The sequence below is a fragment of the Corapipo altera genome, unplaced genomic scaffold (assembly GCF_003945725.1).
Source record: "Corapipo altera isolate COAL_440 unplaced genomic scaffold, ASM394572v1 51, whole genome shotgun sequence".
NCBI lineage: Eukaryota > Metazoa > Chordata > Aves > Passeriformes > Pipridae > Corapipo > Corapipo altera.
Genome location: NW_020884892.1, coordinates 7,824,661 through 7,848,333, shown reverse-complemented (window position 1 = coordinate 7,848,333; position 23,673 = coordinate 7,824,661). Strand labels below are relative to the sequence as shown.

The window sequence follows — 23,673 nt, the reverse complement described above, 5'->3', positions numbered from 1 at the left end:
CCGGGACAACCCCAGTTCTCCCACCAGATGGATCCTGGGATCCACGGCCCGGTGAGCGCGCCTCGCGCATGCGCCGCCCCCGACCTAGCCCCGCCCCCCGGGCGGGCGCGCGCACGAAGATGGAGGCGGCGGCGGCGCGGGGGGCCCGGGCGGGCCGGGCGGCGGGCGCGGGGCGGTAGCGGCTCCCGGCCGCCCTCCCTCCTCCCCTCCCTCCCTCCCGCCCCCCCCGCCCCCCCCGCGGCGGGGGGGGGGGCCCCCCCCTCCCCCCCCCCCGCGCAGGGCATGGCGGCGCCGGGCCCTCCGCGGCTGCCCCGGCTGCGGCTGGGCCCGCGGCTGCGGGCCGGGCTGGAGGTCGCGCTGCGGGTGCCGAGCCTGTTCCTCATCGACGCCATCTTCAACTCGGCCCCGCTGCCGGGCGGCTCCGTGAACGCCGCGCTGCTGGGCGCGCTGCTGCGGCTGCTGGGTGAGACACCTGCCCTTTCTCCCCTCCCGAGGCACGGACCGACCCCTCGGCCCCGCTCAGCCCCGGCACGGCCACGGCTCCCCGGCCCTCGGTCCCCGCCTGCTCCCGACTCTCCCGGCCTGTTTCTCCCCTTCCCTGACCCCTTCGGGCCGCCCCCGAGTCCCTGCTCGGCCGCCCGGGCTGGATCATCACCTCGCCCGCTCCGTGCCCGGTTCCCCACCCCGTCCGTCGGCTCCCTCCACCTCCTCCTGCCCCCGGGACGGTGCAGGGACACGGCGGGGGCTCGGGGCTGTGACACACCCCCCACCCCCCCTTCCTCCGAGGGCTTCCACGGCGGAAAACATGTGACTTAGTGGGTATAGGGTTTTCTTGTGGTTTTGGGTTTTTTTAAAACACTTTGGATAGCGTGATGCCTTCCTGAAATATGGTGTTAAATCACTGTTTTAGCAACAGCAGTTCAGAAATGCCGGGAATTTGGTTCCCAAAGGAAAGAGAAGGCTCTTGAAACTTGCCAATGGTTATTTTTAAGCTTTTTTTTTTTCCCCCGGGATGAAGGATGAAAATCACGGGTATAATAACTAGGTGATGCTTGTTTTCAGTATTGCTTGTTATCTGGGGTTCTTACGTAGCCTCGGCTTGATGGGAGCCGCATTCTGTGAACTGCTGTGCGGGTGACACTGCACTTCGTGTCACATCTTGGAGCTGGCGGTCCTGAGGCAGGGAGGAAAGGATGACACAAAACACAGCAGGTTTGATTTGGTTTGGTTTTGCAGGCCTAAGACAGGTTGATTTTATATTTTATTTGACGTTTATAGTGGAAGAAAAACAGGAAGGAAATAGGTGGTACGGCTGTTGGGGCAGGAAGCAAAGCGAGGCTTAAAGGAAAGGTGCTCGGTGAGAAGTGTGGTGGTGACAGCGAGAAGCGGAGGGGGAAAAAGTAAAGGATAACCTATAGCAAGACAGCACGTGAGAGGAGAGCGAAGGAAGGAGAGAACAAAACAAAGCAAGTGTTTCATTTTGTGTTTTTATGTTTATTATACCAAAGCTTCTGCTTTGGTAAAGGGTGGCGGGGGAAGTCGCTGCTCACATGAAGAGGCCCTGACTTGCCTCCTTTGCCTGAGGGACAGCTCTGGGATGGGGAGAAGAGGTTCTTCCTCCTGCTACCTATTTCCTTGATCCTTTGTTCCACACTTATGGAATTGCTAAGAGAGCTTCCCACTGATAATTCCTTTTTAAAAAAATGGCATTGCAGTGCCTCACCAACTTAATTTTAGGAGTCCTTCATGGTGTGATCCAAACGCTGTAGGAAGTGCACTGAAATTAATCCCACCCACGTAAATGAGAGTGGTGGATGTGTTATTCGATGATCTCTCTGAAGTGTGTGATACTGGGATTAACAGATTAAGGCACTTTTGAGGATTGCATTTTTATGATCACTTTTCGGGAGGGGGTTGGGGGGAGCAGTGGGTAATTTTTGCCCTCTGCAAAAAAGCTTCGGAAGTGCTTTATGCCAGGAAACTTATCTTGTACATTTAGACAAGTGGTCTGTGGTTCTTGACTTTCCAAAATTGAAGAAAAATTAAAATGTAACCACTTGAAGATGATGTTAAGACCTGCCATGTGGTTCAGACAATGGAGTGCTTTTGTATCTATTTTTTCCTCATCTGAATTTAAGGGTTGCAGGGTTGGGTTTTTGCTGCTGTTAAGAAGCTGAAATAGTTATTTTGGATCATTCTGTATTTAAACAGTGGAGAAGTTGTCCTTTTAGTTGCCATTTGCAGGTGTTGAAAGACTGATCCAAATTTTTCCTGTACCACAATACTGTTTAGCACAGGATAAATGCACAATTTGTCCTGCAGATACTAAGATTGGAGCTCTGGAGAAATTGATGGCTTTTGTGGGTGATGTTGTACAGTTCTGAAATATTCTGGGAGTACAGTTCTTCAGGAATGCTAATAGAGATCTGCGTGGGTGCTGTGTTTTACGGCAGGATTCCTTGGTCTGATTCTTCCATCACTTATTTTCTACACAAGTACATAGAGTTACACACAGCACAGAACTGAGTTCTACAACTGGAGTGTATTTTTTCTTTAGTCTTTTGGATTAACCATGCTTTGTCCCCAACACAGTTTTTATCTTTCCTGTCTTTGCATGGGTTTAAGTATCTTGATTCCAGCAGAACAACCACCCCCAGCAGTGACTGTTACCTCAGACAGCAGTCCCTCCTCAGTGAGGACACTTGAGTTTTGGGAGGGTACTATAAATACTGTAGTCTGTAGAAAATGTGGAGCAAATAGAATGACTGGAGCTAGGGAAGAACAATCTGGCATTTCCACGATTGAAATGCTGAAGTGTAAAGGTAATTGCACCCTGCAAGTGACCACAAGTTGAATCATGGGTAGTGGGGCTACCATAAAGATACTGCCAAATTGCAAGAGTTAAAGGGAAAAAATGAGAGGGAGAGATTCATTGCAACACAAGACATTATTTTAGAAGTAAATAAGGTGTGGTTTGATTCAGTGCTGAGTTTAGAGGCCATCCTGGGACTGTTGGGGATGGTGTGACAGAGGGGAGCAGGGAGGATGAGCAGCAATATATACAGAAACATGAGACAACCTCAGCAAAGGAGGAACTGCAGCATTTCCTAGCAGAGGGAAAATGGGAAAAGATTTACTGCTTGGTGAACACATCACAGGGCAGGGGGAAGTCTGGTGTCAAGATGGACTAAGTGACATAAATGGAGATGGGGGAGAGGAGTACCCACCTCCCCTTCTGAGATTTGAGTTACCTCTTATGGTCTTTCGAGGCTCCTTTTGGGGGGCCTTGACTTTTCCCCACAAGTGTTAACAGAGAAATGCTTTACCTTTTTTTAGTCCCTCTTCATAGGAACCAGTAAGTCGAGCTTCTCTATTGACTCACTGTACTACTGTTTTTAGGGACTTGCATGTGAAATGTCAGTGTTTTAAGATGACCTGTAGTATCTAAATACAGGCCTGTTACTGCCACTGCAACGCACAAAAATAGGTTTTGTTAAGGCGTGTTTCAGAGCAGCCTGCTCGGTGCAAAATGCATCTCTGTTGGCTCAGATGATCAGAATTACTTAAATAATGACCTTGTACAGGCATGTGAGCTTTTTCTGTGACTTCTGAGGAAAGACAAAGGCTACAAACTTAGCAGTGTTGGCTTTCCCAAAGGTGTCTGCGGTGGTTAAGTATGATAAGGCAATGAAACTGTCAAGCTTATTTTGTAAAAAGTTCTGCATGTAACTAATACTCAACTTTCCCTGGAAGAACTGAGCTACGATACATTTTCTGCAAAATGATAGAGGCTTTTCCTCAGTCCACTTCACAAGGTTACCAGGTTAATGATTAGTTAAGGAGAATGTGTTTGTATCAGCCAGTGCTGCTGGCAAGGAATACTGTTAAGCTGTATTAATGACTTTATTTGTAGTCTGCCTTTTACTGTTGATTCATGTTGACCCCTCCTTTCTTCTCAGGCCTCCAGGCTGTGGGTTTTTTTTGTTCTTTGGGTTTTTTTGTGTATCTTTGTTACTGTTTTTCTTTATACTGGTGAAATCAAATGCTGCTTCTTAGCAAAGTTTTTATTTCCATGATCAAGATCCTATGGCTTAAAATATTTTTTAAACACTTGATTAGGGTGGATTTAGAACAATCTAAAATACAATCATCAGCAAAGATTGATGCTGTCCTGCAGCACAAAGAGGATTATTTGTGATTTCATTAGTTTTAGTATAGAGACTGAAAGCAATTTACAATCAAATATAAATTGTAGAGATTGCAGTCTCACCAAACTGGTTTGGATGAGAAGGTAGTTGCATAGAGTGGAAGCTGACCAAGAAGTCCAAAAGAAAGGCAGACTGTTTCCTGAAGAAGAAAATGTTTAAGGGAGTGACTCTAGTGATAAGTGCTGTTTAACTCCTTTTAAGGCAGAACCCTTACCTATGTAGTACACAGGGATGAAATTCATAAGCTACTCTACAGAAGTTTACTGCAGGGACATGTAATCCCAAGGTACTGTAGTTGCTCTGATAGGATTTCTCATAGGAAGGTGGAGTCATGGTCAAGATGTGTTCATGGTCAGTATGAGGGAGGGGTTAGCAAACAGGAATTTCAAGGTCTAAATCTGACTTCTAACAAGACAGACAAGTTTGCATTGGCAAAGAGGCAATTGGTGCAGTTCTGGATTCTGTGTACAAAAGCTCTACACTGCAGAAAGTCTTCCCCATGCAACTTTTGTTTCAGGATGCCTTGCCAGAAATGAAATGAAAGCAAACTGAAGGGAAATGGAAGAAGGAGGCCTTCTCCCTGCAAACTACAGCAAATTTTCACTATTTTCCCATTAAAGGGTTTAGCTAAACTGTTTTGGTTACTTATCTTCAGTACTCCAGCTTGGACAGCTGTAGTTGAGTGCCTTGCTCAAGTGAATTAGGGGACTTATTTAATTTCACTCATTTATTATGAACTCGGCATATAAAGGCAGTGCCATATCTGGTTGGGTTTTTTCTGTTTTTAGAACTTGTCTACCCTTAGATTTCAAGACTGAGGCTGAAAGGCTGGGAGGTGTCACTGCTCTAGTCTGAAACTGCAGGTGAACTTCATAGTAATTGTGGCTTAGAGCTTGCAGTGGCTTTGCATCACAGCTGTAGTGCACAGATTAAATGCAGTGCTCTGAAAAGGGCACCATTGGTAATGCAAAGTTACAAGTGACTAATGGGGGGGTGATATATAAAATAAATGTAGCTCCAAAGCTAATAGGTTAAAATCTACTGTTGAATTTCTGCTGAGAACTAAATTATTTCAATCTGATTTTAGGTGTCTTTGTATCCAGTGTTGTTCTGGTCTTACAACAGCGAGCACTTTTCAAGTTCTATATGATTGCCTCGGCGTTTCTGCTGGCTGCGACCTCAGTGTTGGTGAATTACTATGCTTCTTTGCACATAAACTCCTACAGTGCCTACTACACCGCCGCGTTCGGAATTCAGATCTTCCCACATAAAGGACCTTCACTATGGATGGCACTTTCCATCCTTCAGCTAACCTTTGGGATTGGATATGTTACACTGCTAAACATGCAGTCCATATACTCTCAACTCATCATCCTGGATATACTGATTCCTGTAATTGGCTTGATTGTTGAATTACCTTTAAATGTCCGGCAAGTACTAGTTTTTATTTCAGGCCTAGTTCTGACACTAAATACCACAGCCATTTTAGTTACCAAAATTAAATGGTTCTATTACTCGGTACGATATGTTTATCTGCTGGTGAGGCACATGTATCGCATTTATGGATTACAGCTATTGATGGAAGATACATGGAAAAGGATTCGGTTCCCAGCTGTCCTGCGTGTCTTCTGGCTAACAAGACTTACAGCACAAGCTGTGGTATTAACATATGTTGTAAAGATGGCTGAAAATAACACAGAAGAAAAATTCTTCTTGATATCGTGGGATAACTGTTGGGAACTGATTTGCAGCTTGATCATAAGTGGGTGTGACTCCACTTTAACTGTGTTGGGCATGAGTGCCGTCATTTCCTCAATAGCTCATTACTTGGGACTTGGTATCCTGGCCTTCATTGGATCGACGGATGAGGATGACAAAAGGCTTGGGTTTGTAGCACCCGTCTTGTTTTTCATTTTGGCTCTGCAGACTGGTTTAAGTGGACTGAAACCAGAAGAACGATTAGTTCGCCTGAGTCGAAACATGTGCCTTTTGCTGACTGCAGTCCTGCATTTTATCCACGGAATGACAGACCCCGTGCTGATGTCTCTCAGTGCCTCCCACGTGTCATCGTTTCGCAGACACTTTCCTGTACTGTTTGTCTCTGCTTGCCTTTTCATCCTTCCAGTTCTGCTCAGTTACATCCTCTGGCACCACTATGCACTAAATACTTGGCTTTTTGCAGTCACAGCGTTCTGTGTAGAGCTTTGCCTAAAAGTAATAGTTTCTATCACTGTTTATATATTGTTTATGATTGATGGCTACTATAATGTGCTATGGGAAAAACTTGATGATTATGTCTATTATGTTCGCTCAACTGGCAATATTATTGAGTTTATATTTGGAGTAATCATGTTTGGGAATGGAGCTTACACAATGGTTTTTGAATCAGGAAGCAAGATTCGCGCTTGCATGATGTGTCTACACGCGTATTTCAACATCTACTTGCAAGCCAAGAACGGCTGGAAGACTTTTATAAATCGCCGGACTGCTGTTAAGAAAATAAACTCACTTCCAGAGGTGAAGGGAAGCCGGTTACATGAAATAGATGATGTCTGTGCAATCTGCTACCATGAGTTCACCACCTCCGCACGCATTACCCCGTGCAACCATTACTTTCATGCACTTTGTCTTCGGAAGTGGCTGTACATTCAGGACACGTGCCCGATGTGCCATCAGAAAGTGTATATTGAGGACAAAGAAAATGCCAATATCTCTAACAACAACGGGTTTGTAGCACCAAATGAAAATCCTGTACGGGTTGCAGAAGAAGCTGCTGATGCTGAAAATGAATTAAATGAAGATAATGAGAGTTCTGACACTGATGAGGAAGACGGCGACTGTGTGGCACAGCACTTGAATGAGACTCTTAATGTTGACTCTAACTCTCTTGGTGATTAAGATGTCCTTTACTAAGCCGTGAGGTATTTGTTTAAGATTGACTTCAAAAGAATAAAAGTATCACTTTGTAGTTATTGTACTTAAGCACAACAGCAGTATCTCAATGTCGAGTCTGTGAATGGTGGTTGTTTACTGTGGTGTGTGCTACTGTAAATATACCTCTAATTTTTGCTGGTCTCTTTCATGACCACCTTAAAGTTATGTACATTATTGTACATGGAATAAAATGTTTTCACATTTTTAAGATGGTTGGGAAAACACTCTTTAATTGATGTAGTGATAATGCTGTGCCAAAGACTGTATACCAGTAATCCCTGATCAATGTCTTCTGGATGCAAATGAAAAATACTGGTGAAAACAGACTGTTCAGCGGGTCAAATAGGAAATGAAAACCCTGAGCCAAAGCAGCTTTACTTATAAATTCAGTATTAGCAGAGCTTTATCGCAAAAAACTAGTGAGCTGTGTTTTTAAAAAATAAAATAATTAAAAACTTAGGCTATTAGACTTAATGTTACAGCATTTGTGTATATGGAACAAAAGGCAACACTGCTGAGCTTTCTGGGGAAGCAGCAAAGCACATGGCATGGATGTGTTCGACCCCTCTGAACTGCAGCAGTAGCTTGAAGTGCTCAACGCACCAACGCAGCAGCCTGGTGCTCATCCTGTGATGCATCCAGATGTTAACAGGAATTGCAGGCTTGGGCTGGCCTGGAACTTGATCCTGAATCTTGACGAAAGGGGAACAGGGCTGAGAAACTGCACAGATGCAGACCACCTTTTCAAAAGCAGCTTTAATCTTGTACCATAAAAAAAACCAAAACCCACTACATATTGGCTTCCATTGATTAGGATTTGCAGGTATGATGATTTTTAAGTTTTTGCAATATATTTACTGAAGTTATGCTGAATAAATGTAAGAAAAACAACTTTATATATTTGGAAAGAAGACTTTAATAGTGTTGTTATATAGAGTGTTGGCCAACTCAAGCGGGTCATCTTCTCTTACTGCCGCCATTATTTCCAGTATTTGTCTAAAAAAGAAAGATTGATATTAGAAGACTGAAACCCAGTACTGAATGTACTTCAGACTGCTGCATGTGTGTGTACAAGTCACCAAGATTAACCTGGAATAAAAACCTGTGCTGAGAGCAGTAGGGCAGGGTGCTCAGATATGCAAATAGCTTCACTTTTAAGTCACTAACTGCCATTTCCTTTACACTGAACACTGGTTGCTCACTGGTACAGATTCATCTTTGCTCTTTTGACTCTTGTTTGGAGGTAATTAAACAGCTTTCTGTTTCGAAGAAAGTGTCATTTTGTGGGTGTCTTTATCAATGGTCTTCATTTTTCAGACTAAAACTCATTAGCCTTTCAAGGCTAAAGCTGCACTATGAATAGACTGGTCTATGGCAAAGATTAAATTCCAGATACATCCTTAACACAGCTGCCAAAGTAACTTGCTCCTACTTCCCTGTTCTCTAGCTTAATTGTGGTTAATTTGGTCAGATATTTGCCATAAACACTAAATGAGCATGGTCTTGATACAAGCCAGGAAAAGGAGGCAAAAGAAAGGGGATGGATACTGTTAACCAAGCCACGAGCTCTTCTCTGCACTTATTTTCTTGATTGTGTATCAGTCTTTCTTAAAAAAAGGAATATTCTCAACACTTCCTAAGATGTGTCATACTTTAATTTTTCTAGCAGTAGAATGGAACTTCACAGTGAAGAGCAAGAATTTGAAGCTTGGTAGGGTTTGGTGGGTTTTGGATCTTGCCTCTAAACTGACGCAATAGCTAAACTTCTGTTTAGTAAGGAAGAGAGAGGAGAAAAAGTTGCTCTTAATAATTGCTGGAATGCAGATGCAGAATTAGGAAAACAGCTTCTTGATTTAAGGGGCTGTTACAAATGAGATGGGGTGAGATCAGGCCTACGCAGAAATAAGTAACAAATACCAAAGAATTTCACCCTGGAAGACTCTCCTGGTAGGGTTTACATATCTCTTCTCACTTGGATGCAGTAGAGTGCCATGTGTTACTGTAACACTGTGTATGTGAAACTGCTGAAGGAGAAAAAAGGTTCTTGTGGCTAAAATTTTTTATAAAATAGCTTCCAAGGGGAGTAGTGCAGTTCTAAATATATATATATATAAATGAAGCAGAAATATCACCACCAAAATTGAAAGGTGTCCAGCACCAGTAAAAGACAAGTGGAAAATTCCTCCTGCCAGTTGAGCTGTATTATAGTATATATACCCTAAACATTAAATACACTTTATGGCATGAGTAACTTTCTCTCACACCAGATTTTGCTACTTCAGAAGTCACAAGATATCAATTCTGTTATCATTCTTCATTTTTCTTAAGGTTTAACAGATTCTCAAGTTACTAATTTACAATTAGTACTGCTTGTAATAAATGTTAAAGGAATGGTAATTTTGAAGTAAGGTTCAAACAAACAAGAATTTGTTTTATAAAGGAGAGCAAAAGCATTTTTGTACCAATCTAGGACAGATTCTGTGCATTTCCAATTCTAGGGTTTCTGAAATAATCCTGTAGGCTACAACTAAGGCAGGAGACAAAGATGTGGGGGTGTTGTTAACACACAGGCTTGCTGAAATAGTAACAGTAGAGGCCCTCTGCTTGTGATCAGAAAACTGTTTTCAGTTAATCTCTTCCCCCACTCCAAAATCATGGACTGACCCTAGAAAGTCTTAAAATAGCCCTTCCATGCTAACATGTGCTCTTCACATAAATTGGTGGATAAAACCAATTTCAAAGAGTGTTACAATTGACCTAATTGGACAAAACGTATCTGAACACTAGGAGCTGTCACTATGTAAGCTTAAACTGTGCTTTTAGTATCATCAGTGGTTTTCTAAGTTTCTTCATGTCTCTCCAAAAGGAGAATTCCCTTCAGTTCTCAAACTTTAGAGACCTTGCTGATCCTGTGCAGTATTTCAAAAGTTAGTTTGAAATAGGGAATTCTGAAAATTCGCACATTTCATCTATCAGTGCTATTTAAAGCAGATAACTAAACATTTTCACTAAAACGATACATTTTCCTGCTTTTCACATCTCTGTGGGGAACTGGAAAGGAGGTGTTTCTGTACTTTTCAACTTTGTCCATAAGCCCCTGGAGTTTTCTTTCACTACTCTGTATGTTGGCTGCTGTCAGTCATGTCTGAACTGTGGCACAGCAGCAGAAGGAAGAAACAGCCCTGACCAAACGTATGTTGTGGCAGTTGGTGCCACAGGCCCTGAGACAGGAGAAGTGGCACAGGCACTGCTGGTGCCTCAGCACTGTCCCCTCTGGGGGACAGTTCCCTGATCCTCAGGGCTGGATCAGTTTTAAAAATTACCTGAACAACAACTGAATGAAATGAATATTTAAGTCAGGTTATTTTACAGAGTTTAACCTCTTCTCCACTGTATCAAGTGAAAGGACAAAAACAGTACTGGTTTCACTTCCAGAGAGCTTTTTACATCCGGAATTGCTGAAGTGAGAAAATTAGGACTTTGTAATTTTTTCCACAGCCTATAAAGTGAAACCTTGCACAAGTTTCAGTACATTTGGAATGAATTTCTATTTACTACATTACTAGTAAACTGATTCTTTTATATTTTTTTTCATGTGAGATTTGAGGTATTTTAAATAATAGTACAGTAGTACACTTACATTATGTGGCAGGGTTCATTTCTGTCCTTCAAGCAGTGCCCTTTTTCCCATTTCTTTTTTGTTGGAAATGTAGTCTTAATGTATTTTGATCCAGCGTGAGTATTTTTCACTCCACACCAAGGCGCATCTAGTTTCATATGAAAAAAAGGAGTATGCAATTGTTTGAGAATAGCATGAGATACTTTAATCAACTGCTTCTACAGACAAAAGTTCTTGCAATCTTCTTCTAGCAGTGACTTCCAATTCAAAATGAAATTTAAGAGATTTGGACAATTTAACATCTTTACAGTCCTTGCATTTTTATACCATTACCTTCAAGATTTTACCTTTGAAAAAAATCAGCAATAGTACACAGTACATAACACTAGCACTAATTTCCCCTGACATGATAGAGATAGCCAGATACACTGCCTGCATTCCACAGAAACTTCCTGTATAACAGGTCTGTACTTCATGTGCAAATCAACTTAAGGATTTAGGCAGTTTGTGGTTTTCCTTTCTCAGATTCAGAAATTAAAATAAATTCTGTAACAGCCAGTTATTGATAACTGAAATAAACATGAAAAAAGAAAACATGGCATCCCTAGTCAGTCCATTAAAATGACAGCTCAGGAGGCTGAAAGGGGAATTCAACCATTCTTCCACCTATTCCATTTAAAGAGCAGTTGTTTCCAAGTGCTGTTACTGCTGCCAGTGGCAAGCTCATAGCCATTTCCCTGTGCTTGGCACATCTCCAGCAAGCTACATTTTAAAAGATATTCAAGCAGGATTCTGGTACATTTAAAAATCTGGGTTTGTCAATTTGTCCTTTTCATCTTCCTCTGCAATGTCAGGAACTGACACAGCAGCTTATCCCTTCCAGCAAAAGGCTGAAAAGGAGTATTTCTGGAGCCTGTAAACTGCTTTCCCAAGTGGAGAAACAGCCAGTCCTTTTCCTACTCTGAACTCCTTAGGTCTCAATTCTCCTTTATCGTTGCTATACCAGCATATTTCATTGCCTAATAGTGATGAAGTCACAAACTGAACAAGATACAAAATCTTACCAGTCTCTATCATTAATCGTTCACTAGGAATCGATTTCAGTGTTTCCAAGTTGGCTTCTGTTTTCAGTGAACTAGAAAATAAAGAGTTAGGTTAAAGAAAATATAAAACGTGTATAAAAGTAATTACTTTGCCTGTTGAAATGTTTTGGAGCAAAGGCAGCTTTGGAAATAATTTTGTTAATGAGTAAGGTTTGCTTCGTTTCTTAACAATGCTGCCTGTAAATTCAAACTTGCAGAAAACAGCAATTTTTGAGTTACTGGGAGAAGCCATTTCACCCCAGTAAGCTGCTGAATCCCTGCCCGGGTGTCCTTCCTGGCCTGGTGACAGCCCCTGCACCTCACAAAGTGGTGCTGGCTGGCGCTGGGCCAGGTGACTGCTGAGAATTCCGGCTGCATAACCAGGAGATGCAGTGCTCAGGTTACATTTGCATTTCTCCTGAGTTTGACATGGCAGCTTAAAATCAGGCTATTTTTTAAAGGCTCCTCAGGACTCCTTCCACTTCAACAACCTTATTTATTTACAAACAAGGACTGACCTCAGGGACAGTAGACTGGACCTAACACTAGATTAGCTCACTGAGCTGCAAGGTAAGAACTTTTTATGGCTAACAGGCTAATGAGAGTAATTCTAAATCTGTCAGATGATTAAGAGTCTAGTGAGCTTTGAAAGCTTGACCTCATTGTTTAAAAGAAAGCAATGAGTTCACTACAGCTGCTATTTTTGAACAGTTGTATTTCTTATAAAGTACTTACCAGCCATTTATTCCAATATAAAGATCCAAATCTATTAGAGCTGCTGCTTGTTCCTTTGTGCCATCAAAAGAATGTACCTAGAACATATATAAATATAGATGCACAGATACATACAAATATAAATGTGCTTTTATTAAAACTCCAATAATTTAAAAGTATGTATTAGTTTTTATGTGCATCAAATACCTTTAACAGTATGCACTACACATCAGCACAAACATAAAGATGGGACATGGCTCAATTGATTCTGAATTTGGGCAAAGTTCAGGCTGAAGTCATCTGAATACTGTACTGAAAGTGGTTACATGCTTTATTAGTGATAAATATGGGCAGAAAAGGCCTATCCAGAGATACTCTTTTGGCCCAGGAACTTCCTGTAGCTGATAGCTGGGAGATCATATTCAGGAAATAATCCTGTGCATGATAAATTTTCACACTCTTTCCTCACTATTCCCTACAGGGCACTGTCAGGGACACCATAAGAGTAGCAGTTTGTTCTCCACAGATTTAGTCCACTGGAACTAGAGAGACAGTCTGTTTGGTCATTCCAGGGCCTGGAGAGGCAAGTGGAGGGTCACAGTTTAATGCATCTGGGAACTGCAGCTTCTCAGCCTGAGTAAAGAGCCTGTTTGCTCTGCTTCCCCATGCTCTGAGGAGGACAGACAGTTGCAGAGGATTCCTGCTCATTTCTCCCCTAGTTACAGGCTGTGCAGAAAAAAGAAAGGAAGGAAGGAAGGAGAGACTTTACAGCATTATGTAAGAGTGGAACATGCAAAGTACTGAGCATGGGCAAGGGTTTTGTGGTAAAAAAGGGCAAACCTGGGGACTGAGATATTCTTGTAGGAGGTGTGGTCTGATATTAGGATAGAATAATTCAAGCATTTATTACTTTTGGAAAACCCAGCCATAATGGAAACCTGAAACAGCATTGCTGGACTTCCTTAACCATTTCACCCAAAGCTTTTCCTGTTATTGAATTAAAATTCTTGTTTTGAATTAAGTAACATGATCTGAATATCTAAAGACATAAAGTAATCAAAAGTTACATCTGGATCTAACTTAAAAGTGATATCTAACGTCAGAAGCAAATGTTTGAGGTTGTGGCCTCCACTGGGAACATGCATCTAAATTATCTGTGGTCTGAATGCATTGCAGTTACAGACACTGACGAATTGGGAAAAGGCCAATGTCAATTATCAGGTGCTTAAACTGTCCTTCTGACAGGCCAAGAAAAACTGCTCACGTCAGCTGCAGAGCTTTTCTCAGCCTATCTTCTTACCTTGCAAAAAATTCTGTTGAATAAGCAGTGGAAATAAAAATACTAGAAGGGACTGATAATAATAACTGATTAATAATAACTTAATTCATGTAACAAGAAGCCCACACAGATTCCATGACAAACAAGAAATTGCATACTAGGCAACAATATTCACACACATGTTTGTAAAAATGAATGCTACACTGAAGTCCATACTTACCACCCCTCCTACAAATCTATCTCGGTTTCTTCTCATTATCTCTATGAAATAAATAAAAATGTAAGACAGCTTTATAACAGACAAAGGTGAAACATTTTCATATTCAGAATCTGCTCTGAATATGAAATTCTCAAACAAAACCCACCTAAAAATTCAGAATGTGAGTTTCTGCAGTGGAGAAACATGGGCAGTTGCATCTGTTCTGACAAGTCAAACTGTTTCTCAAAATACCTGTAAAACAAAAATCACCTTTAAACAGAAACTCTGTGTAAGAGCAAATAAAGTCAGTAAAAGTTTTTTCCAGCTTCTGTCCTCCAGAACTAAACACAGAATTAATGGATTTGCCATTCAAAAGCTCCTATCTGCCAAGGACTTAAAAGAAACTCTTTCCCATGGTATACTGCTGTAGCAGTGGTGTGTGCTGGAAGACAGGTTAGTGGCCAAGAGCATCAGTACTGCAGGAGGCACAATGTATGTATATGCTGAGCATGTGCTCTTGTGTAATGTGGGAGCTGGAGTTGGGGTTTATTTATTTATTTTTAGTGAAACAGAAACTGACTGTTCTTTCCACAAAGTTTTGAAATGTCAGGAATGGGAGACCACTATTTCAAGAAGGACTTATAAAAGCAGTGAGGGATCACTATTTCTAAAGCCTCAAATGGCCAAAGCTGCACCAGAGCTTCTGACCTGGAAGTGACAATCCAGGGAGGGCAGTCTTTCCTCTCTTGGGGTGGAACAAATACCAATATTAGACATCACACTTCTGCCCCATTCTACCTATTATCTTCACCTGTTTTCCGTCCTCTCCTTTGTGTGCCTGCATCCTTTCCTTTTCACTCCTTTTTATCCCTCTCCTACCTTCTACTCTTAGAGTTGCCTTTGAAGGAGTAGGAACAGCAAGGCCCCATCCTACCAAGGCACACTAAAACCTGGGCAGGGGGAAGGTAACCAGGTAGCCAAGTTCCCCAATGCAGTTTCCAAAGGAAACTAATTAGCACTGAACTAACCTGTGCTTGTCATTTGCAGCTAGTTCTGCTCTGTGAGCATTACCACTGAACATCTCTGCTGTCACCAGGCATGCAAATCACCAGTGCTCAGGAAACACAGTAGAGGAACTTAGGCCTGGCACAAGGCCAACAGTGCCCAGGTGACTCAGTGTCCACATGTAATCGGAAAGAGGATGTTACTTGGACGAGGCAGGAGAACAACACTGCCCGTCCCAGCAGGCTGGGGCTCTGTGCACATACTGGACTTCTTCAGGTGTTGCTGCTAAAAACAGTTCAGGGCACTGGGGAATTCCCACTTTCAGTTATCAGCCACATTTCAAAGGCAAACTTCAGTGACCACATACTGCTGTGTATGAGCCACATATCAATCAGGAGAAAGTGGCAGCAAACCATTAGTTTGATTTACCATTTTCCTAAAGAAACCCCAAACAAACAAAAAAAATGTGCAACTGTTCATTTCATTTCATGCCATTTTCACTATTTTTTGTATATTACAGGTTGATATTTCTTAGATCAAAGTTACCTTCCCTGTTAATCAATGCAAATCTTTGAGATAAAACAGGTGAAACAGAAATCAGCTGAAAACTGGCATGAAAATGAGAATTACACCTACTTTCAATCTTTGTCTAGACACCATGCTTAGTTTAGCCTGTTTGACTAAATATAAATGAATTGCAACTCATGATTGCTCTTGTGGTTAAATAGCTACAATTGCCTGATTTCTGGTGTGTTGTTGTTTTTTTTTTTACCAGAATACTTGTTTCATATGGGAATGAGATTTTAGCAACTGAGCTGCAAATAAGCACCCTAAGTAACCTAACTGGCCAATTTCAATCTAATTTTGAGAAGGGTAGTGGCCTTGAAAGTACAAAGTTTAGTGTCCCTACAAATGAAAAGACAACTCAAGCTTCTTCCATTCCTAGCAACATTGAAGCCCAACACATGTTGCTCCTTGGCCTATCAAAGAGAAAGGGGAGATGAAGTTATTGAAGAGAAAAAATAATAATAAAATAAAAATTTAAAAAACACAAACCCTAGAAAAGCATGAAGAAACCAAATAAAGTGAATAGAATGATAACAAAATTATTCAGTAGGAAACTAAACCTGACCAGTTCCAGTGCTTAAGGAATAACCTTTTCTCTTGGGCAAATTGACTGTCACTGAACATATGCTGATTCTATGTTGCTTCTGGAAAAGTTTTGAGAATAGAGAAAAATTCTGAGAATAAAAAGTTCTTAGGAATGCTACAAATGATTTTCATCTTTATTAGATTATCACCTTTACTAGCTTTTAAATTCAAGAAAAAGGATTGAAAATAATGTTCATTTTTTACAGGTGAAAATTATCCAAAAGAAAATGCAGCATAACTAATTAGAAAAATAATGATTAAGTATCAAAGCAGAGGTCATGCTCCGATATTACCCCCTGGGAAAATACCATATTGCTCTTCTGTGGGGGATCTCTGCAGCTGCTTGCCAGCTACCCCTGTGACTGCTACACCTGAACTCTGGAGCAGCTGAAATCCAGTGAAGTGCCTCCGTGCATTTCGCATTTCACCCTCCTTTGTTTAGTTCACTTATCAAGCCTGTCACCTCTTTCCTCTAAGCTCAGTTTCAGTGCACCCAATGAGAAATCACTACTGGTCTTCAGCTGCAGTCTATTGATACTTTTTTTTTTTCTCCCAATAACATCAAGGCAGTAAGCATCTTAAAATCTGATACTCCATCAGTGTTCATCAGAGAAAAGAAACAGGTTATGCTCCAAGGTGTGCTTTGCTGAACTTCGTGTATGCTGAATTCTACCAGGAAATAAAGTCCTGTTCTCCTTGCTGAGTATTTCACTGTAGCACTATGAAGAAATTAACTCCACCTCCTGCTAACATGTAGCAATTAGAAGAAAACACAACCAGCCACTGCCCCCCAGTGACTCATTTACTCAGAACAGTAATGTGCAAGTGCAATTCATTAATCACTTATTGATTATTTGAATTTACAAAAATAATTACAATAATTACAACAATAATAATTACAGGTGATTATCTGAATTTATCACCTGTATCTTTCAAGGAGTTCCCTGTGTAGACAGAAGTTCCAGATACAAGAATGTAGACAGAAGTTCTGCATACCAAAATGCAGGCTGATTTTAGGGGCCTTTTTCTTTCCATTAAGTATCTACGCCACATGTGTTACTTCAATGCACAGATCTCTCCACCTCCTGAGATTACCTTTATGATCATCTCTCACTTATCTACTCCCAGCTAACACCTCCCTTAACTAAAAGCTCATTTTTCCCCACTGCTGACTTATCTTTTTTGACAGTTCTGTTCCCTTCCCCATGCCTTTCATTCAACAACCTGATTCTTTCACATGCTACTTTTGTTATTTTTCCCACAAGTCTCTTTGAGAATGGACATCTGCCACACCCAGAAATTCACAATTTCTGCTCAGTTTTACAGAAAAAGACATGCTAAGTCAAGACCAGGCAGGTAGCAAAATCTAGGGCATAGCACTACTTGAATGTAGGCATATTTCTTTAAAATTCCATTTCTGCCAAAAAAACCCTGGGCCCAAACCTGCAAATTGTAGGGTCTGTACCTGACACAATGTTATATGGTAGAACACAAGATAGAAAACACTCCTGTAAATTGCTACAAGTCAATTCATAATCATCAAAAGTTTCTTACTTGAGTTGGATGTCCTTTGGGCAAAATTCTAACCTATCGAAATCTATGAATAGAAAGAACAAAATACCCATTTAGTATTTTAGGATTTTTTTAGTATATGTCTAGAAAAACAAATATTGAAGTACTAAGAGAACACTTACCTAAGCCACATTCTCCAACTGCTACTACCTTTGTCTTATTCTTTTCAATCAGATTTTTTAATTCAGATAAATACTGTTCGGGGTTACTCTGCTCAAATTCTCCACAGCGGGTAGGATGACAGCCAACTGTACTGTAAAACATGTCTAAGGCAAGAGAATATTAGGAGGTTTTAAGAAAAAAAAAAAAGAAAATTTATCTAAAGTATAGACAATATCTGCATCTGGAGGGGTGTTTTATTGCTCACAATTTTAACAGAAAACTCCCTTTGAACATCTTTATCTTGATAATAATTTTATGAGACAGATATTTTCTGCTTTGAAAATGTCAGACAGTGTCTCCAGTGGGAGGATGTGTGTGTCTTTTTAGTATACATTGCTTAGTGTACTTCAGAACTGCAATTTAAAGCTGGACTGCTGTGGTGGAGCAGCCCCCAATAAATCATACAATTGTTGAGGCTGGAAGAGACCTCTTGAGATCATTTAGAAACACATCTCATTCAACGTGCATCTGGTTATCCAAGCTCTAAGATCTGCAGTGTGCAGTTTCCCTCATGTGCCCCTACATAAACTGTTACAGAATTTCCCAAGTCACATCTGCCTGATTTCCCAAGTATCTAATCTAGACTACCTTGCCAAAACTAACATTTCTGCTAAGTGCCTTTATGGATAATAGAAAACCATGAGGGAAAGTTAAAACCAGGTAAGACCCCGAGCAACTTGCCCTAATATTAAAGCCAGTCCTGCTTTGATGGAAGTGGAGAGGGAGACTGGGTTGGGCCAGATTATCATCTGAGGTTCATTCAAACCAAAATTATTTTATGTTTCTGTAGTAAACAGTACTTTAACATGTGCATTAGTTCAAAGACATATTTAAGTCATAAGTGGAATGAAATTTGCCTAAAGAAAAAGAAGAGACATATTCCCTTCCACAGCAAGAAAGGAGAACTATAAAAAGAAAGATACCTCTCTTGATCAAGCTGATCATGACAGATTGGGAAGTAAAAAACAAACAAAAAGACAACAAAACCCAAGTATTTCACACCATATAAGCATTCTAGCTTATTTCTAGAATAGAGACTTATATCAATTTTTTTATTCCAAGAATTTCTTATAATTTCTATTTTTATCTAGAAATAGAAATTGCAGAAAAGAATTATTCCTTCCAATATCGGGGATCTACAGAGCAACACACAGAAACTCATATACAATGCATTCATCCCATCTGAAATTTAATTTCTCCTTTTAATCTGAGATTCTGTAAACACCTCTGGGACAGATCCTTTTGAACTCTTAATTCTGAGAGAAGAGAAGGTTATATTTTTGACTGACAACACAAGTTTAATGTGAAAATACCATTTGTCTGTGCCAGTTGCAATGCATCTTTACTATCTTCTAGACTTCCACCTGTAATCAGAAACTTGAAAGAAGAAAAGTACTGTCAGTGTGTATATTCTTTGAACATCAAACAGAATGTTTAAGAAAACACTCAGATACATGAAGAATCTTGACAGAGAACATCAGAACACAATTACTAATATATATAACAAGATTTCGTAAATCAGCTACAAACCTCAATGGCCCTCAGGAGCTAGTAAACACACTTGGTATAAAAATCTGATTTTTTTTCTAACTCAAGTATCTTCTATGCTGAGAATTTAAACCATTAAACAAACAAAATACTTATATCTGCAGCAATACTACCTTCATTAGACTCAAAAAACTATACTTGCATTCAAGAAATGATACTCAGAAACATTGTCTTACAGGTGGGGAAAATAAAGACTCCCAAACACCCAGAACAAGACATGAGTTAGTAAGTAATTAAACCAAAAAACAAGTCTGTATCAGAGTTGGGATTACAATTTTAAGAATTTCCGGCTCTGATCTTTTATTTTTACCTTAAGCTCAAAGTTATCACACCAGAATTGTTGCTCACAGTGCTTTTTTGAACCACCACTTACAGAATATCTCACCCTAGGTCCTAATAAATTATGACTACGTTGCTTTTGGACAACTCTTATCCCTACACATGCTGTACACCAGACTCAGTGAGCACCAGGTCAGACATTCCTGCAGGATGCTCCATGACTGACAGACACATCCCAACAGTGTCACCAGAGAAATGTTAAGCTGAAAATGAATCTGTTAGATACAACACAGGGCAAAACTTCACAAAAAATTTACCATAAATCAGCAGCTATATGGAAAAATAAAAGTATTTTCCAATAAACACATCAAGCTTCTAGGCAAGTAGGAACAATCTGTGATGGAACAGGCTTCTGACACTGTACAGAGCAGTAGGAGGCCTGAAAACAGCTAAGGACAGGGAACTCCTGAATTCCACTTCTGAATCCACTGTGCATCTTGAAAAAGTTATGCAGCTAGTCTGTTTTTGACCACAAAATAGGAAAACTGCCATTTATTTTCAGAGAGTGGTATGAAGATTAAATAGCACTTACACAGCACATACAAAAGTGACCTGGATTCTGTATTTGCTGCAGTGGGGTAACTTCTCCATCACTGGAGTTTTCTTTTTTTGCCTCCCAGTTCATTTCCCGCTCTTTTCAGATGAGACTTTTTCAACAAACTCCCAAGAGGCTTGTTCCTTGTCTAGAGGAGCATTTATTTCTTTATTTCTAATCCAGCAGCCTTATTAGTGCAGTAGTACAGTTTGTGACAGTATGCATTGTATTCTATGTTAATTCATATTTTTGTCAACAATTAGTTTAGAGAGAGAGAGGGAGGGGCAGGCTGGAGTATTGTAACCAAAAGAGTAACTGAAAACACCAATTTCAAGTTAAGAGTTACAAACCCTCTCACATAATGGTGCTGCTTTAATACATGTAAGCCAGTATTTACCAGCAGACGTTCACGTGTCTCAACTGTAAGAGTTTATGGGCACTGCCAGCTCTTCTGCAGTTACCAATTTCATTGACAAACAGAAATATCTGAAGGATCTCAATCAGAAGAGTTTGTGAGTTTTGATCTGCAGCAGTAACTGTTGATTAAGAATCACAGAATAATTAAGGTTGGAAAAGACCTCCAAGATCATTGAGTCCAACCTTTATCCGATCACCACCTTGTCAACTAAACCACAGCACTAAGTGCCACATCCAGTCCTTTCTTGAATACCTCCAGGCACGGTGACTCCACTACTCCCCCATTACAATGTTTAACAAACCTTGCCATGAAAAAATTCTTCCTGATGTCCAACCTGAACTTCCCCTGGCACAACCTGAGGTCATTTCATCTTGTCCTGTCACTGGCTGACTGAGAGAAGAGGCTGTTTACAAGTCCTTTCAGGTAGTTGTGATAAGGTTCCCCCCAGGCCTCCTTTTCTCCAGGCTAAACACCCCAGCTCCCTCAGCCACTCCTCATGCAGCTTACTCTCTAAGAGTCACATAAGATACCAGAAGAAAGGAATGGTGCCCATAATACAACTAACATGGAAAACCGATTGCAGTAGCTCAGAAGTGAACACCTTTCTGTTGAAACTGTACAAAATAAATTCTACATACACATCACCTCAATACCATTGAACTTAAATAGTCATCTAATGATCCTTGCAAAGACAACACTGCACAGAACACTTTTGCTTTGTGCTACTGAAGGAAGTTACTGCATTTTCCATTGCAAATCCCAGAAACATTTGTTTTAGTAGGAAAGCACCAAAAAACCAAATATTAGAAAACAGTTTAAAATATTAATGCAATTTTATTATAAGAAATTACCTTTTTAATGCCAACTTTGACTGCTCTCTCTAGCACGTCCAGAAGGTCATCTGCAAAAATTCATAAAAATTACGTAAGTTGAACTTAAGGTTCTACAACATAATTTAACTATTTTTCAACTTTCATGCAGTCAGAATTCCTATCACTAAATCTTTAAAACATACTAGATTAATCTTTAGAAGACTATTAACAAAACACAGTAACTGGAGATCCAATTTAAATCCAAGAAGTCAACAGAAATTTTTCAACATACTTTAGGAGACTCTCAGTTTTTACATCTATATCTAAAGGCCATGAGAGCAGAAAACCCAATCATTATGATTAATAACTACGATTTGGCAATGCAATACTTTGATAGGCTATTGTTCATAATTCCCACATCAGTTTTTCCATGCAATCCTAACATAAGTAGATCAGCAATTGTCCATTTTGCTCCAGAAGTAGAGTTACCTGCATGACAGCTTAACAGCAATTAAGAGAATGTATTTTGCTTAGGACATCTAACCTGTTTTGTCACACTTTCTTCTTCAAGCCTTAGTAAATAACCATCCAGTTCTTGAGGAGAAAAAAGAAATTCTAATCTCACATTCTGACACATAAGAGGTTTCTATTTTAGCAAGAGGATTCCTGTCTTTCAGCAGATACAAAGAAAACATTGACCTTGATGTTTTTGTGTTCCTCTGTAGATTCCTCTGAACATAGGATCTGTGAGGTTAATACCAATATCTGTGGAAAAACAAAGATAGAAATTAGAAGTTTTAGTGGCTCTACATTTTACTCTGAGCATTAGTCAACTAGAGAAGACAACAGAAACTATCTCAATGGCCCCTGACCAGCACATTGACAGGCCGCATAAAGCTGAAGTTTACTTGCATAATTTGAGAACTTACTCCTTACAAGAAGTGACAGAAAAATTATATTTTGGCCTTTGTGCAACTCCAGACTTCTATGGGTGTATTAGGCACATAATCACCAAAGCAAACACACGTATACTGCTCATTGCAAATAAATCTGAAAATACAAATTTATGCAAACGAGCAGTAAGAAGGAAGGGAAAATACAGCATCTCCCATACGTCTTCACATGGGTGGGGGCAGGAGCTGCAGAATGCCTCCTAACAGCTGCCTGTTCTCCCTCCTGCTGCCATCCCAGGGCAGCACTGTCAGGATACCGACAGGACACCTGCAATGCAGGTACTGCTGGAGCTGCCCCAGCCCAGCCCTCCTTACTCAGCTCCCACGGCTTTCTCTGTGTTGCAGCCTCGCAGCCAAGGACTAAAGCACCGGCTCCAGGAACAGAGACCCCTGCAGCTGCCAGAGCCCACATTCCCAGCCGGGATTCTAGCGGGAAGGGAAATTTTCCAAGGAAATATTGGGCTGCTCAGCCACATATAGAACTTCAGTATGAACCAACCAAGTTATGTACATGTTTCCTGTCGAATTTCCTAAGAATGTTAACATTTTCAACCAAGCCAGTTCCATACAATCCGAAACAACCACGACTAATGCGCCAAAGCGGGACAGGCGACTAGGGGCGGCCGAACCCCCCCAAATTCAGGGGTAACAGAGAACAGCAGCCCCAGTGCCCAGACACAGCACAAACCTTCCCAAACGCTTCCGAGGGGCTCCAAGGCCGCCGCATCCCGGCCCGGGACGCCCAGAGGGACCGCAGGAGGTGACAAGCCCTGGATGAAGGGCTGGGACGGGAGGTGACGAACCCTGGATGAAGGGCTGGGAGAAGCCCTGGATGAAGGATTGGGACAAACCCTGGATGCGGGGCTGGGACTAGCCCTGGCACTGCGCATCCTGAGCACCCTCCCGCTACGCGCGGCCCCTCACGGAGCGGGGGGGCGGCGGCGGCCACCTCAGCCCGGCACCAGGCGAGGAGCAGGGGGGTCCTGGGCCGGGGACACGGGGATAGGGACCCCCCGCCCGTCCCGCCGCCCCCTCACCGATGAACTTGGCGCGGTTCATGGCGGCTCCGGGCGGCTCCGGCAGCAGCGCGGGCGGGGCCGCGCCGCCCTCCCGGCAGCCCCCGCGCGGAGGGGAAGGCGGTG

At 41.4% G+C, this 23,673-nt stretch overlaps 2 protein-coding genes across 6 annotated transcripts; one reads left to right on the top strand and one right to left on the bottom strand.

The window, feature by feature from the left end:
• The first annotated feature begins 277 nt into the window (after nt 1-277).
• Nucleotides 278-7,912, top strand: RNF139 (ring finger protein 139). Its single transcript, XM_027645716.1, has 2 exons — nt 278-463; nt 5,296-7,912. The coding sequence occupies exons 1-2, from the start codon at nt 283-285 to the stop codon at nt 7,104-7,106; spliced, it is 1,992 nt and encodes a 663-aa protein (XP_027501517.1). The 5' UTR covers nt 278-282; the 3' UTR covers nt 7,107-7,912.
• On the bottom strand, nt 7,880-23,642 carry TATDN1 (TatD DNase domain containing 1). Of its 5 annotated transcripts, none has more exons than XM_027645718.1 (12): nt 23,569-23,642; nt 22,278-22,343; nt 21,618-21,667; nt 19,240-19,303; nt 17,887-18,030; nt 17,747-17,789; nt 14,202-14,287; nt 14,057-14,097; nt 12,579-12,655; nt 11,826-11,896; nt 10,783-10,909; nt 7,880-8,138 (listed from the first exon to the last, which is right to left on the bottom strand). In XM_027645718.1, exons 1-12 carry the CDS (start codon nt 23,588-23,590, stop codon nt 8,036-8,038), a joined length of 894 nt encoding a protein of 297 aa, XP_027501519.1. In that variant the 5' UTR covers nt 23,591-23,642; the 3' UTR covers nt 7,880-8,035. The 5 variants fall into 5 exon arrangements, with proteins under 5 accessions (XP_027501519.1, XP_027501518.1, XP_027501520.1 ...); XM_027645717.1 differs by lacking the exon at nt 23,569-23,642 and adding an exon at nt 23,220-23,436; XM_027645719.1 differs by lacking the exons at nt 22,278-22,343; nt 23,569-23,642 and adding an exon at nt 22,123-22,257.
• Nucleotides 23,643-23,673: the final 31 nt, after the last annotated feature.